At 36.5% G+C, this 21,796-nt stretch overlaps 1 protein-coding gene across 1 annotated transcript; it reads right to left on the bottom strand.

Moving 5' to 3' along the window:
- Positions 1–10,154: 10,154 nt before the first annotated feature.
- Positions 10,155–15,993, bottom strand: DEFB110 (defensin beta 110). Its single transcript, XM_061194985.1, has 2 exons — positions 15,939–15,993; positions 10,155–10,303 (listed from the first exon to the last, which is right to left on the bottom strand). The coding sequence occupies exons 1-2, from the start codon at positions 15,991–15,993 to the stop codon at positions 10,155–10,157; spliced, it is 204 nt and encodes a 67-aa protein (XP_061050968.1).
- Between the last annotated feature and the right edge of the window lie 5,803 nt (positions 15,994–21,796).

Raw genomic sequence — 21,796 nt, 5'->3', positions numbered from 1 at the left:
TCCTGGTCCCCAATAGGACAACTTCTGAAAATGCAAAAGCCACTCTTTTAATGTGTTCATCCATCCAAAATACAAAGAAAGTGTGCGAAGAATAGACAGATTAGAGACTGTAAATTATTTTTATTTATGTAAACAGTGATATTTAAGATTTTAAAGTATATATTTCCATTAAACACTGCAAACATTTTTTTTTTTTACCTACTCTTGAGTCAATAAGATGTATCTCTTTTAACGACTTTGATGTTCAATTGTACTTCTGGTTTCCAGAGTGTATATGCAGCACTGAATTCTCCATTTAATGCAGTATCCGTAATCATACTCAACGTCATCACAAAATGTTTTACATATTCCTTTCACTTCTTGGCATCTCTCAAATCTATACTTTGGTTCAAGTTCACTTCTGGCTGCAATCAAGAAAGACATCTAAAGTCAGCAATCTAATTTTTTTACTAAAGGGAAAAAACAACCTGTTCTAGTCATGAGATCATGTGTGTAGGAGACGGAGTGTTTGGGATGTCAGGTTGTTTTACAGGACAATTTACCAGTTGTTTCAAAAGATGACCAAGATACAAACATTTCACTTGCACAAAAAGTGTACGTCCTTATCTTACAGCTCACATCAGTATTAAATTTCAGGTGGCTTCTAGGGGCTCTTACTCCCCTATCTTTTTTTCTTACTTTATTTTTTCATTTCATGTTTTCTCAATTTTTTAAACCGATTCTTGTTTCCTCCTCACAGTATCATTTGTTCAATACTTTCTTCTCCATTCCAGATCTTACTCTTAATTGAAATTTTTTTCATTATACTAGAGCAAATGGATATGTTCCTTTCAACAGTCTACATAACATAATTTAGTACTTAATTATATGCATTTTTAAAAACATTTGTTTATTCTTGCAGCCAAAATATACACCCTTATGTGATAGTTATGGTTTCTTCTGATTCTTTGTTATCTCCCCAGTATATCCAGTATATCCCCGATAATTGGAACACAGTAGGCATGAAAATACTTATTCATAGAATAATTTATTAAAATGTAAGCTACCTTAGATATGCACATAGAAACACAGTTTTGTTGTATATTAAGTATTTAGTAGAAAGTGGAGCCCCCTGTTAGCTTCTAGTTTGCCGTGAGTCATCTAGGACAATGCAAAGAAAGATGTTCTGAGATTCCAAAGTCACAGTCTGAGATTGCAAAGAAAGATGTTCTGAGATTCCAAAGTCACAGTTCATACACTAAATCAGGGATCCCAACCCCTGGTCCGCGGTGGTAAAGACCTGGGCCGCACAGCAGGAGGTGAGCGGTGGGCGAGGGAGCGAAGCCTCATCTGCGGCTCCCCAACGCTCCCATTACTGCCTGAACAATGCCCCCCCAGCCCCCTACCCCGTCTGTGGAAAAGTTGTCTTCCACGAAACTGGTCCCTGGTACCAAAATGGTTGGGGAGCGCTGCACTAAATTATAGTACACGGAAGCTAAGCTTTTATTTTTCTTAAAGATTCATTTGTACCGCAACCAATGCTTTAGAATAGAAGGCACTTTGAAGTCAGGCTTATTTCTTTCCCCTAAATTTTATCATAATATTTATTTACCTTGGATAAGTCATTCCACCCATCTGCCCTACAGACTATAATAAATATAGCTACCATACATACATTTTGAATATTAAATTTTGCATATGTGTGTGTGTCAGGAAAAATACTGCAGAATAATTTCGTTAAAATTTGGAGAATTAATTGAATTGAATTTAGATTAAAGTTATATAATGTCAACTCATAGAACCTAATTGTCTGCCTAGAATCTAACTGAAATTCAGAATGGTGTTTCATTTCATTCCATGTGGCAGGTGTTTGAGTACCTAGGATTCTCCAAGCATTAGGGTGAGAACTGGCCAGTAACTTCAAAAGTAGAGAACATAGAGAAGACTTCAAATATACTAACTCTATTGTTAATAAAGTCAGTAAAAAAGAGAAAGAAGTTAAGCTTAAAGTGCAAGAGATTGTCAGGAAGGTTTTGACGTGTGAATATATGTATCTTCTTTGGGAATGGGAAGATAATTCATGATGAGAAAATCTCTGGCCATTGATGAATTTTGGTGAAATCTAAAGTTATTTATTTATATATTTTTTGGCTGCGTTGGGTCTTCGTTTCTGTGCGCGGGCCTTCTCTAGTTGCGGCGAGCGGGGGCCACTCTTCATCGCGGTGCGCGGGCCTCTCACGGTCGCGGCCTCTCTTGTTGCGGAGCACAGGCTCCAGACGCGCAGGCTCAGTAGTTGTGGCTCATGGGCCCAGTTGCTCGGCGGCATGTGGGATCTTCCCAGACCAGGGCTCGAACCCGTGTCCCCTGCATTGGCAGGCAGACTCTCAACCACTGCGCCACCAGGGAAGCCCTAAAGTTATTTCAGAGCCATATTTAATATAATTTAAAGGAGGAAAGGGTGTGCTGCATGATTGCATTTTGCTTTTTTAAAAGTCTTTTGCCAGGGTAGTACTTTTTAAGCTAATCAACATGCCTGAGACCATAACATCTTGTCAACCCATCAAATCTATGTTAAGATATGTTAAATTCAGAAAAGAGAAGTGTGGATTTATAGAGATCATGAGTAACATTAAAATAGTCTAATGTTGCTTTTACTTTCTCATTTTTTCAAAGAGTAGAAACGTTTTAAATAATAAAGAAATGTATAGAACTATATGATCTGGAAACAAAGAGGGTGCATTGAAAAATTGGTTCTATCACACTTCTTAGTTATTTGCAAATAAGATATCTGTTTAGAATCACAGCTATGTCATGTGAAAACTGTGAGTGAGAATAACACATCCTCATAGCATTGTTGTGAAAATTGGTTATGTGATGTGTTATAAACTGTTCAGTGCTATACAAATGTCACCCATGAGCACATAAACATTCATGTGAGGTGATTGAAACTAGCTGATATATACCACATATAAACAAAAATAAGTAACTGTTTGGAGGAAGGACACATAGCATCTCTTTCATCTTCTAATATGTCTGCACTTTTTAAACATAACTGGAGAAATGAAGTTGATGATAAATTTTCATGATAAGAAAAATATAAACACTAGTTTGGAGGCCCCATAAGGAGTACATGTTCTGGAAAGATTTCTGGGATCTGGGCAAGAGTGAAGAGCAACAATTATGGTGGCAGTATATGGTGGACAGCAATGTGACAAGTCCTGCTTGCCCATGCGTATGGACAGCTCTTAGAAAACCGACGGTTCAAAGCTCAGTGGTTCCCATAGAGTTTATTAAATGTTAGTTTTCCCAAGTTCTGTGGGGGGTTCTTCATCCTCCCAGGAGAAATGTCTGGCATGTATCTCCCCATCTCCGAGGAGATGACTGCTCTGCCCACCTCATGATACTCTGGGCAAGTAGAAAGGAAGAGTTGAAAGTAAGAAGAGGTGGGTTTGGAGGATGTCTACTCTCACTGGGTCCAAGTGTGAATCAAGGTAGAAACAAGGCCATAGGTTGTTTGGAAGTTTGGACAATATTGTATTTTGAAAGGGTATGATCTTTCAGAACCAGATAGTACTATGTTTCAATCCTGTGTACTCTACTTACCAGCTGTGATATATTGGACAAATGATTTAGTCCACTGGATTTCAATTTCCTTATGAAATTGAGGGTTTCGTGAAATATGAAAAGTTATAATGAGATGAAACACGTAAACTCCTTTTATAGTATTAAAAAATGAATAAGGTTTCAAAATCAGGTTATTCTCATACCCATTGTTTTTACTTCCCTTTTGCATTCACCCTTAAAACTGACCCCAGATGAAACATTGTTATTAGTGCTTATGCCCTGCTATAGTGCAAGCTGCCTTCCATCAAGCAGGCTGTCTGCCTTGTTTACTGATTTATTTCAGCGTGTAACAATGCTTGAAACAACATACTCAATAAATGTGTAAATAACTGACAAAACGGCTGAGTGAACAAATATGTCATCATAGAAAGAAATCTAACTGGTGTTATATACTGAAAACCTCTCTGGACTTTATTACAATCTCCATCAGTTATTTCCTGTATCAACTGAGCAAGTGACTTAACTCCTATGCTAGTTTCTTCAACTGTAAAATGTGTTTAATAATAACTGTGTACTTCAGAGGGTTGTGTGACAATTGAATAAGATAACACAAATGGAACTAGTTTGTAGCCTCCAAATTAGTAAAGTAAGTTTTTATAGTCAGTATGAATGATTTATAGGTTTGTGGCAAGTTAAAGAAAAACCCTTTATTAACTCACCGGTTTTTCTTCATTTTCACTATTAAATGAAGAGAATACCTTCTCTCCTGATTCACACAACACACATTTAGTAAGCAACTATATTGTACTTGATACTGTGCTGGATGCAGATGAAAAAAATAAATAAAATAATTAGGCTCCCACCCCCAGAAGAGAGCCAGTGTCTTTAGTTGGGAGATGATGACATAGAAATGAAAAAAATACAATATCACTTGTAAAGGCAATTCTGAGATATAAATAAAATATCTTCACAGCATAAAATAAAGAGCTCCTCCTAGAAAGGTCTATTTTTTACTAATACTACTATAGCTACTACTACCATAACCGTTATTGACAGCTATGCTTCACTAAGTGTTCTTTAGATTTCAGGTTCTTTACTAAGCAAGTTATTAATATATTCACCATCTGATTTAATACTATAATAACCTTATGAGATAGGGATAACCATTCCCATTTCACCCATAGGACCAACTGATAGATAGATAGATAATAGATAGATAGATAGATAGATAGATAGATAGATAGATAGATAGATAGATACAGATATAGATTAGATATAGGCATATCTCCTAAACATAGATATGGTGTTTTGAAAGAATTTATGATACATGCAGAATGGTATCACTTTAGCATAACTGAAGCGATGTGGACACAGACTTCATAAAATACAGAGTCAAACTGGGTACAGGTGGCAAAAGACCTGCAAAACTGAGGAATTGAATATTGTCATGAACGGAGAGGTGAAACTAGAGAGATTTTTTTTTTTTAATCAGTCATCAATTTTATACACATCACTTTATACATGTCAATCCCAATAAAATTAGAGAGATTTAAAACAGCATTTTCTCTTTAAGGGAGTGGAGTTTTGTAGCAGAGAAGCTAGTTAGACAGTTTTTAGAACATTCTAAATACAAAATAATGAGAAATATAATTGAGTTAACGGGATTTAAAATAAAGAGGAGAAAGTGAAGTTAGGAGATATTTATGAATTCGAAGCAGCCCAACTTGGTAACTTTTGGATTTGGGAGAAGAGTACTGCTGGGAAGCAGAGCAGCAATGATATCAAGTGTTTTAGATTTTAATACTGTGTAGTTGATAATAGCAGTTAATGAAACAGAGAATAATAGGAAGAGGAAAGACTTTACGCTTTGTAAGAAGCTCTATTTTTGACATATCAGGATTAAAAAATTTGGAAGCTGGCCGAATACATAAGTTCCATGAGTAGTAATAAATATAGCTTTGTGGTTTGGGAAATATATTGAGAAAAATGCTTGTTGATAGAAGAAGTCATTGTAGTAAACAAGATTATCTTGGGAAAGCGTATCAAACAAGAAGAAAGGAGATTCAGGGACAAAACACTAGAGGCCATGGCATTCAAGAGACTATCAAAATGGAGAAGTCAGTTAATAATTGTCAAAATAGTGACCAACTCTAGCCATGTGCAGAATTCCAGCAAGATGAAGAATTAAAATAAGTCTTTGGGTTTGCTTTTTGGAAAACTTTTATAATATTAGCAAGAAGATTTTCAGTTAATTGAAATGGATAAATGTATTGGGGAGAAGAGTATAATATTTGATAGAGCGGAGACTATGAGTCTAGGCTACTTTTTAAGAAGGTTTGGTAAAGAATAGAATAAGGCAGATTAGAAAATAGCTTAAAGGAAAAAAATCTCATAAAATCTGACTAACTTCCCCCTCTGTGATGAAGTGAGAGAGTGGCATTGACATATACACACTACCAAATGTAAAATAGATAGCTAGTGGGAAGCAGCCGCATAGCACAGGGAGATCAGCTTGGTGCTTTGTGACCACCTAGAGGGGTGCCCACATAGGGAGGGTGGGAGGGAGTCGCAAGAGGGAGGGGATATGGGGATATATGTATACGTATAGCTAATACACTTTGTTATACAGCAGAAACTAACACAACATTGTAAAGCAATTATACTTCAAAAAATATGTTAAAAATATATATATAAATCTGACTAACTCTACTTTACATATCCATAATCCTACCATTCCTCACTGTTTTTATTGTTACCACCCTGCTACCATCATGTATTACCCATATTATTTCAATACCACCTAATCATGAAAGCACTTCAGGGATGTTTTTTTAAAACAAAATTCAAATCATGTTTTTCCTCTGGCTGAAACTCACTGGATTTCTCTCAGAATAGAAGGCAAGATCCTTTCTAGTTCCTAAAGGCTCTGGGTAATCTGTATATACATTTCCCTTCTGACCAGCTTACCCATGACTCTCCTCCTAAGTCACTCTTTTCCAGCTACCCTTGCTTCACCGGCATTCCTCACAAATCTCAAGCATGTTCCCATGAGCAATTCTTTGCCTTTCTCATTATTTTGCTCAAAGGTCACTTTCTCAATAAGGGACCCCTGAAAAATCCTATTTTAAATTATTACAGCCCAACAGCGTTTTGGGGTTCCTTAGCTCTGTTTGATTTATCAACAGAGAAATTTGCTTATTTATTTGCTTATTTATTATGTTTACTGTTTGTATTTGTCTCTACCTCTAAAATATGGCTCCAGAAATATAGGGATTATTGTTTGTGCTGTTTATTGATGTGTCCCAATCTTATTACATTATGGCTGACACATAGTAGGTTCTCGATGAGTATTTATTGAATTGGTAAATAAATGAGGGGGTGAGGAATGCAGACTCTAACTCACATATTGTCAGTATTATGAATTGACGTTGATCTTGGGAGTGGATCCCATGTTTTATTCACTTTTTAACTCTATCAATTGAATAGTACTTAAAACTCAGTTTGTAATCAGTTAATAACAGTACCTTAAGACAGAAGTTGTAATTTTTTCATCTTCAGATCTAAAATCCATGACATCATACCTGGGAAGAAGCAAGCCCTTAATCAAATGCTGTCTGAATAAATAAATTATTAATTGGAATTAGATTTTGTTTTCGCCCAAGGACATTGAGGTGAAATAAATTCTGAAATAGATTGGGTTTGAATGCATGATATCCGGCTGGATGTTAATTCTTCTCTTCCTAGTCCTGTTCTGGAATTTGATGGTTTCAACATAATGCTTTTAATTGATTCAGATGAAAATATGTGATACCTCGTGGTGTCTATTTCATCAAGGTCTCTGCCAATCAAAACTTACAGAAAACTAAAAGTAAAGGGAAATACATACTATCATCAAAATTCAGATTCTGGGCCAAAGGAGGGGAAAATGCAAAACTTTCAGCTTTTTAGAGCAAACTAGTTTAATTTAATATTATCTAACTGTTTGGTCAATAAATGCAATGAAAATTACAGTGTTGAGCAAGAAAGTTGCCAGAAATCTTTGCATTTATAAGTATTTTTCCCCTTTTTTCTTTTCTTTTCTTTTTTTGTGAATAAATTCTGAGGGCAATATGAATAATCAGTGACACCTCTTTCTTTTTAACAAAGCTGGCTGCAGAACTTCATTAAAGGGGCTTCTAGAATTTTCAGTTGATATCACAAAGAACTAAAAGATTTCCACAGGGAAGAATATTAATTTCATACTTGATGTTCATGGGTTTGCATTCTTCAAGACTGTCACATTTGTCCTTTGTGTTGACGGCAGAAGCTGGTAGCTTGAATATACACTGGACTACACAAGGAGAGACCAGATCAAAAATTTAGATGGTTTTGGTTTTCTCTGTCAAGCACTGAAAGTTGGGGGGGTCTACCAGTACAGACTAGTTCACATGCAGAAGAATCTCGAGTGTCTTCCAAGAAACCTCTACCCATCTACCACTTTTGGGTGATCACTAAAACATTCAATTCTTACTTGCTCCATACTGCTAGTATATTAGGCTTCTCAATTTTACTTTACAGGCTTTGATGTAATTCTGGCTCAGTATCTGGTCAGGTAGGACAAATATCAATAATAATCAAACTTTCCTCTGGAGCATTTATTTTACTGATCTCCTTCTCAATGTGGCTGATATATTTATTGTTCAAAAGTTAGGCTAATCTTTTTCTGGGACCACCAATATATCATCATCTCTAGCTCATTTATAATAACGTTTGAAAAATTCAAATAGATATTTGTTCTCATAAAGCACAGAAAATTTATTGATTATCTGAAAACAGTGCTGATTTTTTTGTTGTTTCCATTTTTATTTTTAAATTTCTGTGAGACAGAGTGCTTAATTATAAACCAGTGGCTCTAAACCAGGAGTGATTTTGCCCCCTAAAGGGCATATTTAGCAATGTAGGTATATATTTTTGGTTGTCACAGTTAGGGGAAAGAGTGCTATCAGCATCTGGTGGGTAAAGGCTAGGGATGTGGAGAAACGTCTTGTTGCTAAAGATACAATGCACAGGACAGCTGCCACAATAAAGAATTGTTGGACTAAAATATCAATAATGCTAAGGTTGAGAAACTCTTTTTAAATGAATATTGTAAAAATGCTTTTGAAAATATTTACACTGCAAAGCAACACATTGGACAAAGTCTATTTTAAGTTATTAAAATGTGAAATACAATGCATGTAAGCCTCCAATGTATGCCTAGCAAATAATTGTTTCATAATGGGAACTCATGTTTATTAAAATAAAACTAAAAATTAAACAATCCCTCGTGGTAGAAATATATCTAGAAACTTTATCTAAATAGGGGGAAATTATTTCCCCATGCACTTCACTGTAATAGATAACGCTTAGTATGAACATAGACCCTTAGATCTCATATTTGCATTTAGAATATGGGATGAGACACCATAATACAAATATCAAGAGGGCAGCTGGGGCCTGGAAATACTTGTATCCTTCTGAGTCCAAGTCTGGCCCACAGGTATCCACTCAATAGATGTTCTTTTTCTTTACTTAAATGACCAAAGGATTATTTAATTTTATTTTGGGAGGAAGGTAAATTTCTAACTGTTTTATTACTCTGTTGTGATATTGATGATTTTTTTTTAAAGCATTCTGAATTGATACAAATTACTAAACTGCATGTCTAAACTCATAAAAGAAGCAGAATTTGCATTTTTTGAGTAGAAAATGTATGATACGGTTGTATTGTTGAGAGGATTGTGGGGAAAACTACTGTAGACCTTCAGAGAAGGCAGTGAGAGGAAGTGGGGCAGAGTGGAGCTGAAGGGGGAAGATCCCCCTCCTTCCTCCTGCTCTGTGTATCTCCTTAGACAGGGTCACCTCTCAGGACGGAGGAGCTGAGTTCAGCTATTAGTCATAGTTTCTGACTTCCTTGGTCAAAATATTTAATTACATGTTGTCTCTTCTCCTTTATGAACTTATTTTCCTCCCTTTTCACTCCCTCTTCAATTTCCTGATGCAGATTTTTCTCCGCTACATAAACATTATGGCTAGAAAATGGAGCTGATTGTGATTTTCCCGTGCTCTTCTGTTCTTACACTCTGTCATTCTCACTCCAGCTCTGTCTCGCTCAAGAGAAGCAGTTGCACTCTCAATGTCTTGCCTCACACATTCAGTGGATTTATATTTTTTTCATGGGATAATCTACAAGCAGCGTTTAATAATAGTATAACAGCACATCTCGATTGGAGGCTTGTATCTCAGAAATAAGATGGGTCAATACCTCTGATCTATGGTTTCTCCCAACATTGCTGATGTCAACTAGCACAGGGCCCACAGAAATGTGAACAGTTCTTGAAGAACTTCCATAAAATAAATCGTGCTTATTTCTGGTACCTAGAGATCAAGAGACAATGCAGTGTAAAGGCACCAGATAACGTGTGTGACATAGAACCACTTCTGAATGGTTCACTATTAAATTTTATTTAATTCTTTATGTATGACTGTGATATGCAGGCCTGGAAGGATGTGCTGAAGGATGTGAAGGGAGACTTAGTAACACTGGTCCTTTCTTCTCGGAGCATGTGTCTCTTTCTTTTCTTTTGTCATCTTTACTTCTGCAAGCAGCAATGAGTTCCAGGTCTTATGCAGTAAGCAATCCTAACTTCAGTGTCACGGCACTCAGGTTTACATCGACCATTACCCCTTCTGCACTCTCTCCTCAAATCCAAGCTACCGTAGTGAGGATATCTTTTTCTGGCTGTAAGAAGGAAACAATGACTGAAATTAGCAATATAGCTATGACAGACTCATATTTTAAAGGGAGAAAATCCGATAAGCAAAAGAGTATAGAGTAGGGCAAAAGGAAAAGCCCCCTTCTAATTTATGACTGTGAAAGTCTTACTGAGGAAGTTTAAGTGAATGTTCTGTCCTTTGTTGATGCAAGGTAAATCCTGGAAATTAGAGAGTGTCTTGGACTTCATTAGGTGTGCCAGCTTGCTTTTTTACAAATGACTGGATAGCAACAGAAGGATAGTTCCAAGACAACAATAAAAGTCCACATACTTTATCTCCTGCTCTCACACACATTATGTAGGCTGATTGTTGTGCTTTATGAGTTCTCCTTCAAGAGATTTCTACTGCAGCTTGATTTTACTTTTCTTTAATGTCAGGAGCGGCAATGTTAGACAATTTGTCTGAACTCCTGCAACTCCCTTATATATCTTGAGATTTACTTCCCCTCAAAGAAATGAACTAACTTAGAGATATATTTGATGTCAGCATTGATTTAAAAAAAAAAGGAGAATGACTAGAAGATGGGTCCATTTTTGCCCATTAGATGATTTCTGAAATTACCAGTGCTCCAAGTTCCGTGTTTCATCTTGTAGTTTGGAGGTTGACTGTCACTAGAAGCTGATTATTTAGGACATTTGGGGATACTCGGGGAATTGGGAGATATTGGACTAGAAGATCCATTCTTGCACTGTTGGTGGGAATGTAAATTGATACAGCCACTATGGAGAACAGTATGGAGGCTCCTTAAAAAATGAAAAATAGAACTACCATGTGACCCAGCAATCCCACTACTGGGCATATACCCTGAGAAAACCATAATTCAAAAAGACACATGCACCCCAATGTTCATTGCAGCACTATTTACAATAGCCAGGGCATGGAAACAACCTAAATGCCCATCGACAGAGGAATGGATAAAGAAGATGTTGTACATATATACAATGGAATATTACTCAGCCATAAAAAGGAATGAAATTGGGTCATTTGTAGAGACGTGGATGGACTTAGAGACTGTCATACAGAGTGAAGTAAGTCAGAAAGAGAAAAACAAATATCGTATATCAACACATATATGTGGAATCTGAAAAAATTGGTATAGATGATCTTATTTACAAAGCAGAAATAGAGATACAGATGTAGAGAACAAATGTATGGATACCAAGGGGGGAAGGGGGTGGTGGGATGAATTGGGAGACTGGGATTGACATATCTACACTATTGATACTATGTATAAAATAGATAACTAATGAGAACCTACTGCATAGCACAGGGAACTCTACTCAGTGCTCTATGGTGACCTAAATGGGAAGGAAATCCAAAAAAGAGGGGATATACGTATACGTATAGCTGATTCACTTTGCTGTACAGTAGAAACTAACACAACATTGTAAAGCAACTATACTCCAATAAAAATTTTAAAAAAAATGAAAATAAAAGATCCATTCTAAATCAATCTATTTTAATTTCATATTTCACCTTATGCACTGATGTATGTACTTTCAGAAGCCCTTTATTTTGGAGTCTTTTAAAACATAAACATCACTTTTGATAAGTATTCACCTTACAATATGATGAGAATAAGGAGAACTGGTGTAGGAGAATTCTAAGTTTTGTGGATAGCTGGCCAAAGGTCAGACTCAAATAGTTTTTATATATTCATGGTATGAAAGCAAATAAATCTTGCCACTAGTTTCTGCCATTAAGGTTTGGTATCCAATAGTTCCTTTAAAGGCCAGGCCTTTCCGCCTAGATATTCTGTCTACATTTCAACCAGTTGGTGGTGAGTAGTGATACTTATTAGTGGATCCCTAGACTCGGAACTACTTTATCCATATTGTTGGTATAAATAGCTGGTATAAAACCTAGCTCTTCTATTAAAATTAGCTGTTTTCTCACTATAAGTGAAGCAATGCAGAATATGACACAATTTACAGCCAAAAAAATAGTTACTCAGCACAGTTTAAATGCTAACTTCTTAATATCATTATTTATTCTACAGTTTCTGGGGAGTTACTATTATCAAGCCCATAAATGATTTGCCAGTGATAGAAACCTGAATTATACTCATTTTGACAAGAGTTCTGTCACATTCAACACTATTGTCCAATATTTCACCCTAAACTGACCTCACCCCTTTCTTATTCCTTGTCTTATTTCACTTTTCTAAAAGTGAAATTATTGTCTTCTTTCTCCTCATTCTGACCTCTAAATATGAGTATTCCTGAAGCTTGTGTCTTTGGATCACTAATACTCGTCTTTGCAAGCATCCATCCACTCATTCAACTATTAAGTCCACTTCTTGTCAAACTCTGACAGTCCCAAGGGCAGGGTTTCTCATCCTAAGTACTATGGACTTTTTGGACAGTTCTTTGCTGTGAGATGCGATCCTATTCAGTGAAGGGAATTTAGCAGCATCCCTGGCCTCTACCCATTAGATGCCAGTAGTACTAGTTGTGACAACCTAAAAGGTCTCCAGACACTGCCTAATGTCTCCATGGGGGCAAAGTTGCCCCTCACTGAAAACCACTGTTCTAGCAATGCTGTGATAAGCCAAACATATATTTTCTCTGTCCTCAGATACACTGCTCAAATACTATCTTCTCTCTGAAATCTCTGTTGATCACTTTCAAGAAAGTCACCTCTCCATTGCTTTCACAAAGCACTTCATAGCATCATTCATACAGCATCTATAACATTTTCACATGTTAAGGAATTTATTTAAACTATACACAAAACTCTAATATATAAGCTAAAAATGGGCATGGCATCTCTTAAAATATCTCTTCAACCCATAATTTGTTTTTGATTTCACTGACTTGCTATTTTATTCTGTAGAAGAGCGGTCCCCAACCTTTTTGGCACCAGGGACTGGTTTTGTGGAAGACAATTTTTCCAAGGACCGGGGTGGGGGGGTGAGGTGGGGGGAGATGGGGGTGGGGGGATAGTTCAGTGGTACTGTGAGTGATGGGAAGCGATGGGGAGCAGGAGATGAACCTTCGATCGCTCACCCACTGCTCACCTCCTGCTGTGTGGTGTTCTGTGGCCTGGGGGTTGGGGACCCCTGTGGTAGACTATCGTTAACCTTCTTGGAAATGGGAAAAAATCACGATTACCCTTTCAATACAAAACTATACCATCCTACATCCAAAGTACATGGCAGACTTGAAAAGTGATTGTTAGCAATAACAGAGTTTTGAATTTGACAGAATAAAACAATAGGTGTGAGTGAAACAATGCTTCATTTCTAGACATTTGGTGCCTTTATAACTTCTAGAAAATGAAGAAGAAAGCTAAATGACTTCAGTGGAAATTTCCATGCATAGAAAATGTAAGGCCTTTTGTCTAAACACTTTTTCATCTGTAACCGTCTGAGTGGAAAATGAGTTTTTGTACCTCAATTTTGAGTAAGAACTTTTACCATCTGAAGGTGAGATACAAAAAACAACTGAGGAACTCTAAGAGTCATATATGAGATTCAATTTTATCCAGTTTAGTTCAACCACCATATGTTGGTGAATTACAAGGTGAAAGACAACATTTTTATTGCTTTATTATTGTCTCAAAGTGTCTATATTTCACATACACCTTTTCTAATTTTGTGAAGAAAATATGTATGTTGAATATTTATTTACTTTTACATATATATTTTTATCACTAATGGTAGGAATTCTCTAAAAGTTTGGTACATGTGTGATTAACAAGAACAATGGCCTCACTTTGAAAATATAAGAAAAAATATACAAAAAGTTAATAACACTGATGTTGTAATCTATGTCACTGTAGTCCCCCAAGTAGCTTATAATTTCTAATTCTACAGAACACATCATTTTAAAATTTGTTGATAAATGTGTGAATAACATTAGTCATTATTAAGGGCACTTGATGTAGCTGTTATAAGGAAAAGATAAGCTAATAAAACATAAAAACCCTTGGCATAGTGATCTATTAATTTTAGCTATTGTTAAAATTAAAAGAAATTTAAAAAGATTTATCATAATGTTAAAAGCAATATGAATCTGTGTAGAATTTCCTTTTGGCCCTTTCTAGGTCTGGAAAAAAATACAGAGATCCTTTTCTAACAATTTTTGAATGGAGGTAGAGGAAGTTATTTTCTTAGTTAAATTAACAATTAACTGTATTACTTTGTTACTTCATTGATGTTTGGCCCCTATATGGAAGTTTCTCCATTTGCAACCTTTTAATGATAATTTATCAGTTTATTATGTGAAAATTTTTAGGTTGTCATGATAGACTTTATAATATTCACAGTGAAAGAATAAATTAATTCATTCTCCTAGGCCTCTATTATGATTTTCATTTGTCCTAAAAATGTCAGCCAGGGGGCTTCCCTGGTGGCGCAGTGGTTGGGAATCTGCCTGCCGGTGCAGGGCACACGGGTTCGAGCCCTGGTCTGGGAGGATCCCGCATGCCGCGGAGCAGCTGGGCCCGTGAGCCACAATTACTGAGCCTGCGCGTCTGGAGCCTGTGCTCCGCAACAAGAGAGGCCGCGATAGTGAGAGGCCCGCGCAACGCGATGAAGAGTGGTCCCCGCTTGCCACAACTAGAGAAGGCCCTCGCACAGAAACGAAGACCCAACGCAGCAATCAATCAATCAATAAAAATAAGAACATGAATTTCTTAAAAAAAAAAAAAAAAAAAAAAAAAAATGTCAGCCAGGTACTACAAAGGAGTATTTTCCTAGAGTTAGTGACCTGAACCTAATTTCAGTGCCAATATTATAAATTGGGCAGACTTGAGCTCAGCCTTTCACTTTAAACTAAACTCTTTAAGGAGAAGGGAGTAAACTCAACGAGTTCTCCATCTCCAAAACTTATTATTTTATTTCTGTACAATTCATACTTACACATTAGTTCAGGAGAAGAGAATCTTGTTACATACCTTATGTGAAGAGATAATCCTTGAGGGGGAAAAATCTCATGAAAAATACAGCTCATGTACAAGTTATTACACCCAACATTCATGGGATCTTAAGAAAGGCCGACAAGGGACATGATTTACCTATAGTACCAAGGAGGGAATATTAAGAAAGTCTTCCTAGACTGGAAGTAGTATACTGGCATAGGTTAAAAAGAATGAAAAGGTAAATAGGTCTCTCTCTTATACCGAACCATCTACCACTTACCAGTTGGTTATGCTTAAAGAATACATTTTTCCATCAAGAATCAATTCTAACTAATTGTTACCAGATGAAGGTGATGAGACTAATGAATTGATCTTTCAGGTGTTTTACACTTTTTATTTTGAAATCATTTTAGATTTATGGAAGAGTTGCAAAGATAATAGAGACCAACTTCCCCTTATGGTAATATCTCATTTACCCATGGTACATTTGTCAAAAATAAAAAATTAATATTGCTATAATACTGTTAACTAAACTACAGATTTTATTCACATTTCACCAGTTTTCCCACTATTGTCTTTTTTTATTTTTCTGTTCCAGGGTTCAATCCAGAGTAGCACGTTGCATTTAACAAAAAAACCTTTTAATCTCTATGTTATTACCATACTTTTAACAAGGAAAAACTGATGCCTCCGCAAATTCATTAGCACAAGTATGCCCATTAACATTTCCCTGTTACCTGGTAAAATTGTGACCCAAAAGAGTAGAATAAAGAAAAAGAGATGAATCTTCATGGTAGAGAGTTTCCTGGGGAAAAAAAAGTGCCAACAGATCTTCTTTTTTAAGTCAGGTGTTTTCAAATAAGGAAACAGAGAAACCTTTTATTTATAGATTCTCCTGGGAAGTGGTTTTAACTACTGAGGCTTATCAATAGCAAGAACATTTGTACGCTTGGTTGAATAGTGCTATGTTCAAAGAACAGGGTCACAAAAATTATTAATAAATTTTTTTCATAAAAGTAAAACCTACTTGTGTTACCTTAAATAGACTCTCATGAAAATACAATCTTTAGGGAACTTCAAAGGGATATGTGTTTAGATTGCTACAACATCAGGATGAAAATGTTACAGTAATACAAATCCTCTATTATATGTTACATATAATGCTAAATATTCTAATGCTCTTAGAATAAGGACAATAGAGAACAATGATTATCTTTAAATTATTTGCAGTATTAAATTATTGGATGTCTGAATCATAGAATTTTACAGCTATAATTTTCCATTGATATCTTTTCTGTTTACAGGCGAAATCAATGAGAACTAGGGGTGGGGGGTTGAATGATTTATTTCAATTCAAATAATGTGTAATTACTTAAATTAACATGATCATTCTGGAGTCACTAATGAGTATGGGAAATTACACAATAGGTTTTAAGTATGACATGAATTTCTTATAATAAATCATCTGACTTCACAATTCTAGGTTCAATAATTTTAATTCTGTTTATGGAACTGGAGTTGATTTCTGATCCAGTTTGCACACTGCCCAAGACTATTATTTCAGATATGTGACGAAGAGCTGGAACTATTACACAGCACCCAGAATAATTAATTGATTATCTCCTACCACAGGGTCAAGACAGTTTCTAGGATAATCGTTCTTAAACTTTAGCTACATCACAATTCCGTAGAGGGCTTATTAAAAACAGATTGCAAGACCCCACCTCAGCATTCCTGATTTAGTAGGTCTAGAATGGAGTCTGACAAATGCATTTCTAACAAGATCCTGGTATGCTCATACTGCTAAAAGCCTCCACATATTACTCTAGGAAACCTGATTCATTCACTCTATAAAACATCAGAAAAATGAATCAGAGAGTCATAGAATCTGTGCCATAGTTTAGTAAAGAATGTGAAGCTGCTTAGAGATTCAAATCAGATGTTCTCATGTTACAGGCGAGAAAATCATAGATTCATACAATACTTCCCCTCCCACATACCTCACCACCACATTAACAGGGCCCTGTATCGTAATAGGTGATTACAGATAAAAGAATGGCAAGGCTTAGAATATTTAAGAATGAGTCTCTAGGGAAGTCCAAAGACAACAGGAGAGACCAAATGTGAAAAATTCAATCAGAGACACTTTCAAAGGGCCTGATGTATTTTCCAAAATAACTCTCAAGTTATTTAAACTTTTCTTACCTTTGCCCTGTCAGTCTGCTGTTAGTGAGGGTTGAGATGAATAAAGTAATATGAGATGTGAAAAACATACAAGATTCCATTGATGAATTATAGGCAGTGGGGAAAGATACTGTGGGTCAAGAGTCCATATCCTACTCACTCCCCAGACAGGTCAAGGAAACCCTAAACACTCTCTGAAAACAACAGTACACTAAATTAGGTGACAAAATGTGCCACTTCATATTTGCCTTTTTGTAGCAGCCAACAGCCTCTGTTATTCCTGTAAAATGGCTCTGTTTCCAAGTAGCAGTGTCTGGTTTAACTTGAGGTCAGAGGGAGTAAAGATCAAAAAAGTGGGACAGATCTTGAAAGTGGGACAGATCTTGATGGGACAACAGACTAATGAAAAAGAAAAATTCCAGGATGAGTGGAGTCTTTGAGAGATGGAACCTCAGTTATACTGCTCCTGACTGTTAGTTTATAGAAGGGTGAAAAGCAGAGTATGCATAATTGGGACATCTAGAGAGGGCACATAAGGGCATTCTGCTTCTTGCAGAAGGGTTGGTGTGCAGAATAGTTATCAGATTTGTTCTATGCAGTTTCATTGAGCAAGGACACAACTTAGAATACAAAGGTTTTTACCTATATTTTCTTCTAGAAGCTTTAGGGTTTTAGCTTTTTATAGATTTTTGGCATATTATGAGTTAATTTTTATTTGTGGAGTGAGGTGTGGAATAGCATGGAGAAATTGAACCCAGCAAAAAGGCCAATGCAGGGCAACAAGTACAAAATACAACTTTAAAAAAAATAAAATTTCTACCGCTTAACACCTAATAGAACGGCCAAAATTCAGATCACTGACAACTGCTGGGAGGATGTGGAGATACAGGAACTCCTGTTCATTGCTGGTGGGAACGCAAAATGGTATGGCCACTTTGGAAGACAAATTGGTTGTTTCTTACAAAACTAAACATACTCTTACCATACCGTCTAGCAGACATGCTCCTTGATATTTACTCAAAGAAGCAGAAAATGTATGTCTACACGAAAACCTGCACACAAATGTCTATGGTAGCTTATTCATAACTGCCAACACCTGGAAGCAACCAAGATGACCTGCAGTAGGTAAATGGATAAATAATCTCTGATATATTCAGATAATGGAACCATATTCAGTGCTTAAAACTAAATTAGCAATCAAGCCATGAAAAGATATGGGGGAATTTTAAATGCATATTACTAAGTGAAAGAAGCCTGTCTGAAAATGTTATGCACTCTACGATGCCAACTGTATGACATTCTGGGAAAAGCAAAACTATGGAAACTAAAAATATCAATGGTTGGGGTTAAGGGGGAGGGAGGGATGAGTAGGCATAGCACAGAGGATTTTTTTTTCTCTTCATAAATTTATTTATTTGGCTGTGGTGGGTGTTCATTGCTGCGCGCGGGCTTTCTCTAGTTGCGGCGAGCGGGGGCTACTCTTCATTGCTGTGTGCAGGCTTCTCATTGCGGTGGCTTCTCTTTGTTTTGGAGCACGGGCTCTAGGCGCGCAGACTTCAGTAGTTGTGGCTCACGGGCTCAGTAGTTGTGGCGCACAGGCATAGTTGCTCCGCGGCATGTGGGAGCTTCCTGGACCAGGGCTTGAACCCGTGTCCCCTGCACTGGCAGGCGGATTCTTAACCACTGCGCCACCAGGGAAGCCCAGCACAGAAGATTTTTAGTGCAGTGAAACTACTCTGTATGATACTATAATGGTGGATGCCATTATAGTTTTGTCAAAACCCATAGAATGTACAACCCCAAGAGTGAACCCTAATGTAAACTATGGACTTAGGGTGATAATGACGTGTCAATGTAGGTTCCTCAGTTGTAATAAATAAATAAGTTGACAATGGGGGAGGCTATGCATGTATGGGAGCAGGGGGTATAGGGGGAATCTCTGTACCTTTCTCTCAATTATGCTGTGAACTTAAAACTGCCCTAAAAAGCAAAGTCTATTAAAAAATAAAGTAAATTTTAAAAAAGAATTTTCTTTTCTAATGGAAAGAAGTGCATTTACTTAGAAGTTTAAAGAAAATGCATGGATATATAAAATCCAAATAAATGCGCACAGATTTTTAAAAAAAAATCAGTAATAGAAAGTGAATAGCAACAGCAATTAAGACATAGAGCTTTAAAGATTTAAGTAAACTGAAGAATCTCTATTATTAAAGACATTTCTGCAAAAAGAAGACAAGTAGCTTTATGATGATAAGCATAGAGTACAAAGGGAAGAATTTTTCAAAAAATTGCATTTTTCTCTGAAGTCTTGCAATTAGTAATCTCATAAAAGATTTAATACTAGTTGTAGCACAAAGAATTTTAGTAAATTCTGAGAATTTGCATTTCCATATCAATCGGGAGCGTGAAAAATCATGAATATAACTTGCTTTGTCTAATTGTTCATATAATGGCATGAATGACTAGTAAATGATTTTAACAGTGACACTGAGGGAGGTGGTTGAGTAGGAATTCCAAGATTTTCAGGCCACTAAGCAAAGGGTGGATCCAAACCTTTTTCATATGGATTGTGCTAAATAAATAAGTGAATTTTACCATTATCATTTGTGCTTGAATATTCTGATTCTTGTAAAGCCAGGCCTGTCCACCTAGGTATTTTGCCACCATTTCTAATAGCTAAGAGACAGTTATTAATGACTCCTAGATAACCTCAAACCTAAAGCTATCAATAGGCATGGAGACTTGAGGTAAGTCCTGCGTCTATTGTTAATAACGGCTTTTTGTTCACTAAAACTCAAATGACGCAGACATACCAGAATGTAAAGAAATAGAAGCATAGAAGAACAAACTGTTTCCCTGCAAATTGTTATTTGAACTCTTAAGTATTATTATTTATCCTATAATTCTCAGAAGATCATACAATCAGACACACTTGGAATCTTTTCAAAATGAGAAACTTAAGCTATGCTCACTTTATCAAATAAGGCCTCATCTTCTGGCAAGTCTTACTATTTGATACTATTGTCCAAAAAGTCCTCCTGGAAATGATCTTGTCCTTTGTATGAATCCGTGTCTGTCCCTGCTTTACTTCTCTGTAAATTCCTTACCTTGTACCTTTTCCTTTTCCTGCTCCATAAATTGGGAATTCCTAAATATTTAGTTTTCATCTTTTCTTCTAGCCATCTTTCCATCTTGCCATTCAGTTAATATTTATTGAGCACTTACTATATACCACATACTCTGCTGGCCCCTAGAGAGACCAGGGAACAAAACAGATGCTTTCTGCCTTCATGGAACTTGTTCAATACCAAATCTCATCCATCCTATGTAATACTTTCCTTGAATACTTTTATAAAAATTGATTACCTCCTCCTTTGACAGCCATAGTATTTTAATTAATATTAATTAATTAATATTTTTTGGCTTACAAACAACAGAAATTTATTTCTCACAGTTCTGGAGTCTGGGAGGTCCAAGATCAAGATGCTGGCAGATCTGGTGTCTGATGAGGGCCTGTTTTCTGGTTCATAGAAAGCTATTTGCTCCCTGTGTCTTCACATGGCAGAAGAAGGTGAGGGAGATCTCTCGGGCCTGTTTTATAAGGGCTCTATTCCCATTCATGAAGGCTTTATCCTCTTGACCTAATCGCCTCCTCTTGACCTATTCATCTCCCAAAGGCCCCACTTCCAAATGTCATCACATTGTGGGATTAGATTTCATATATGAATTGGGGGAGGGGTCACAAACATTCAGTCTATAGCAGGTACCAGTGAAGTAGAAGGTGTGGGTGTTCAGAAGGAATATACCCTCATCCACTCATTTTTAATTTGTATGCAGAGTGTCCCCCAGGAATTATACATTAGCTCCAGGTTGTCATGTCAGAGTTGGTTCAGATATTCTTCCTGGCTGATATAAAACGACCATCCTCCTTCCTATTTCCCTCAGAGTACTTTAAGGACTTGAAATCATTTCCAGTAATGTTCTTAGAATACAAACCACCCTAATATGTATTTTCCCCTTTTCCTAGAAGGCTGCTCACCCTATACTTCTCAGTATAGCTACAGTAGATCCAGATGTCTTGCCTCTCTCTCTCTATTTTTTTTTTTGATTGAGATATAATTGACATATAACATTGTAGTAATTTCAGGTGCACAACATAATGATTTGATATTTGTATACATTGAAAAATGATCACCACAATAAGTCTAGTTAACATCTATCACCTGCAGCTGCCAGATCAACCTGGAGTTCTATGCCTCCCCATGCTTACCATGTCTTACTACTTTGACTATAATGATGTGGCTTTGCCAATGTTATGAAGATAAAGAACATACTGAGAAACTGATAAAGATCTAGAACAATGAAATGGCCAAATCTTACTTCAGGATATCAAGAATCCAGAAGGTGAAGA

The sequence above is a fragment of the Eubalaena glacialis genome, chromosome 7 (genome assembly GCF_028564815.1).
Source record: "Eubalaena glacialis isolate mEubGla1 chromosome 7, mEubGla1.1.hap2.+ XY, whole genome shotgun sequence".
In the NCBI taxonomy this organism is placed as follows: domain Eukaryota; kingdom Metazoa; phylum Chordata; class Mammalia; order Artiodactyla; family Balaenidae; genus Eubalaena; species Eubalaena glacialis.
This window is presented reverse-complemented; position numbering and strand designations above follow the sequence as displayed.

Coding starts and splice junctions, on each gene's coding strand:
- DEFB110 (XM_061194985.1), bottom strand. CDS start 15,993: ATGAAGATTCATCTCTTTTTCTTTATTCTACTCTTTTGGGTCACAATT. Junction 10,304..15,938: donor TTGGGTCACAATTTTACCAG/GTAACAGGGAAA, acceptor TCCTTCTTACAG/CCAGAAAAAGATATCCTCAC.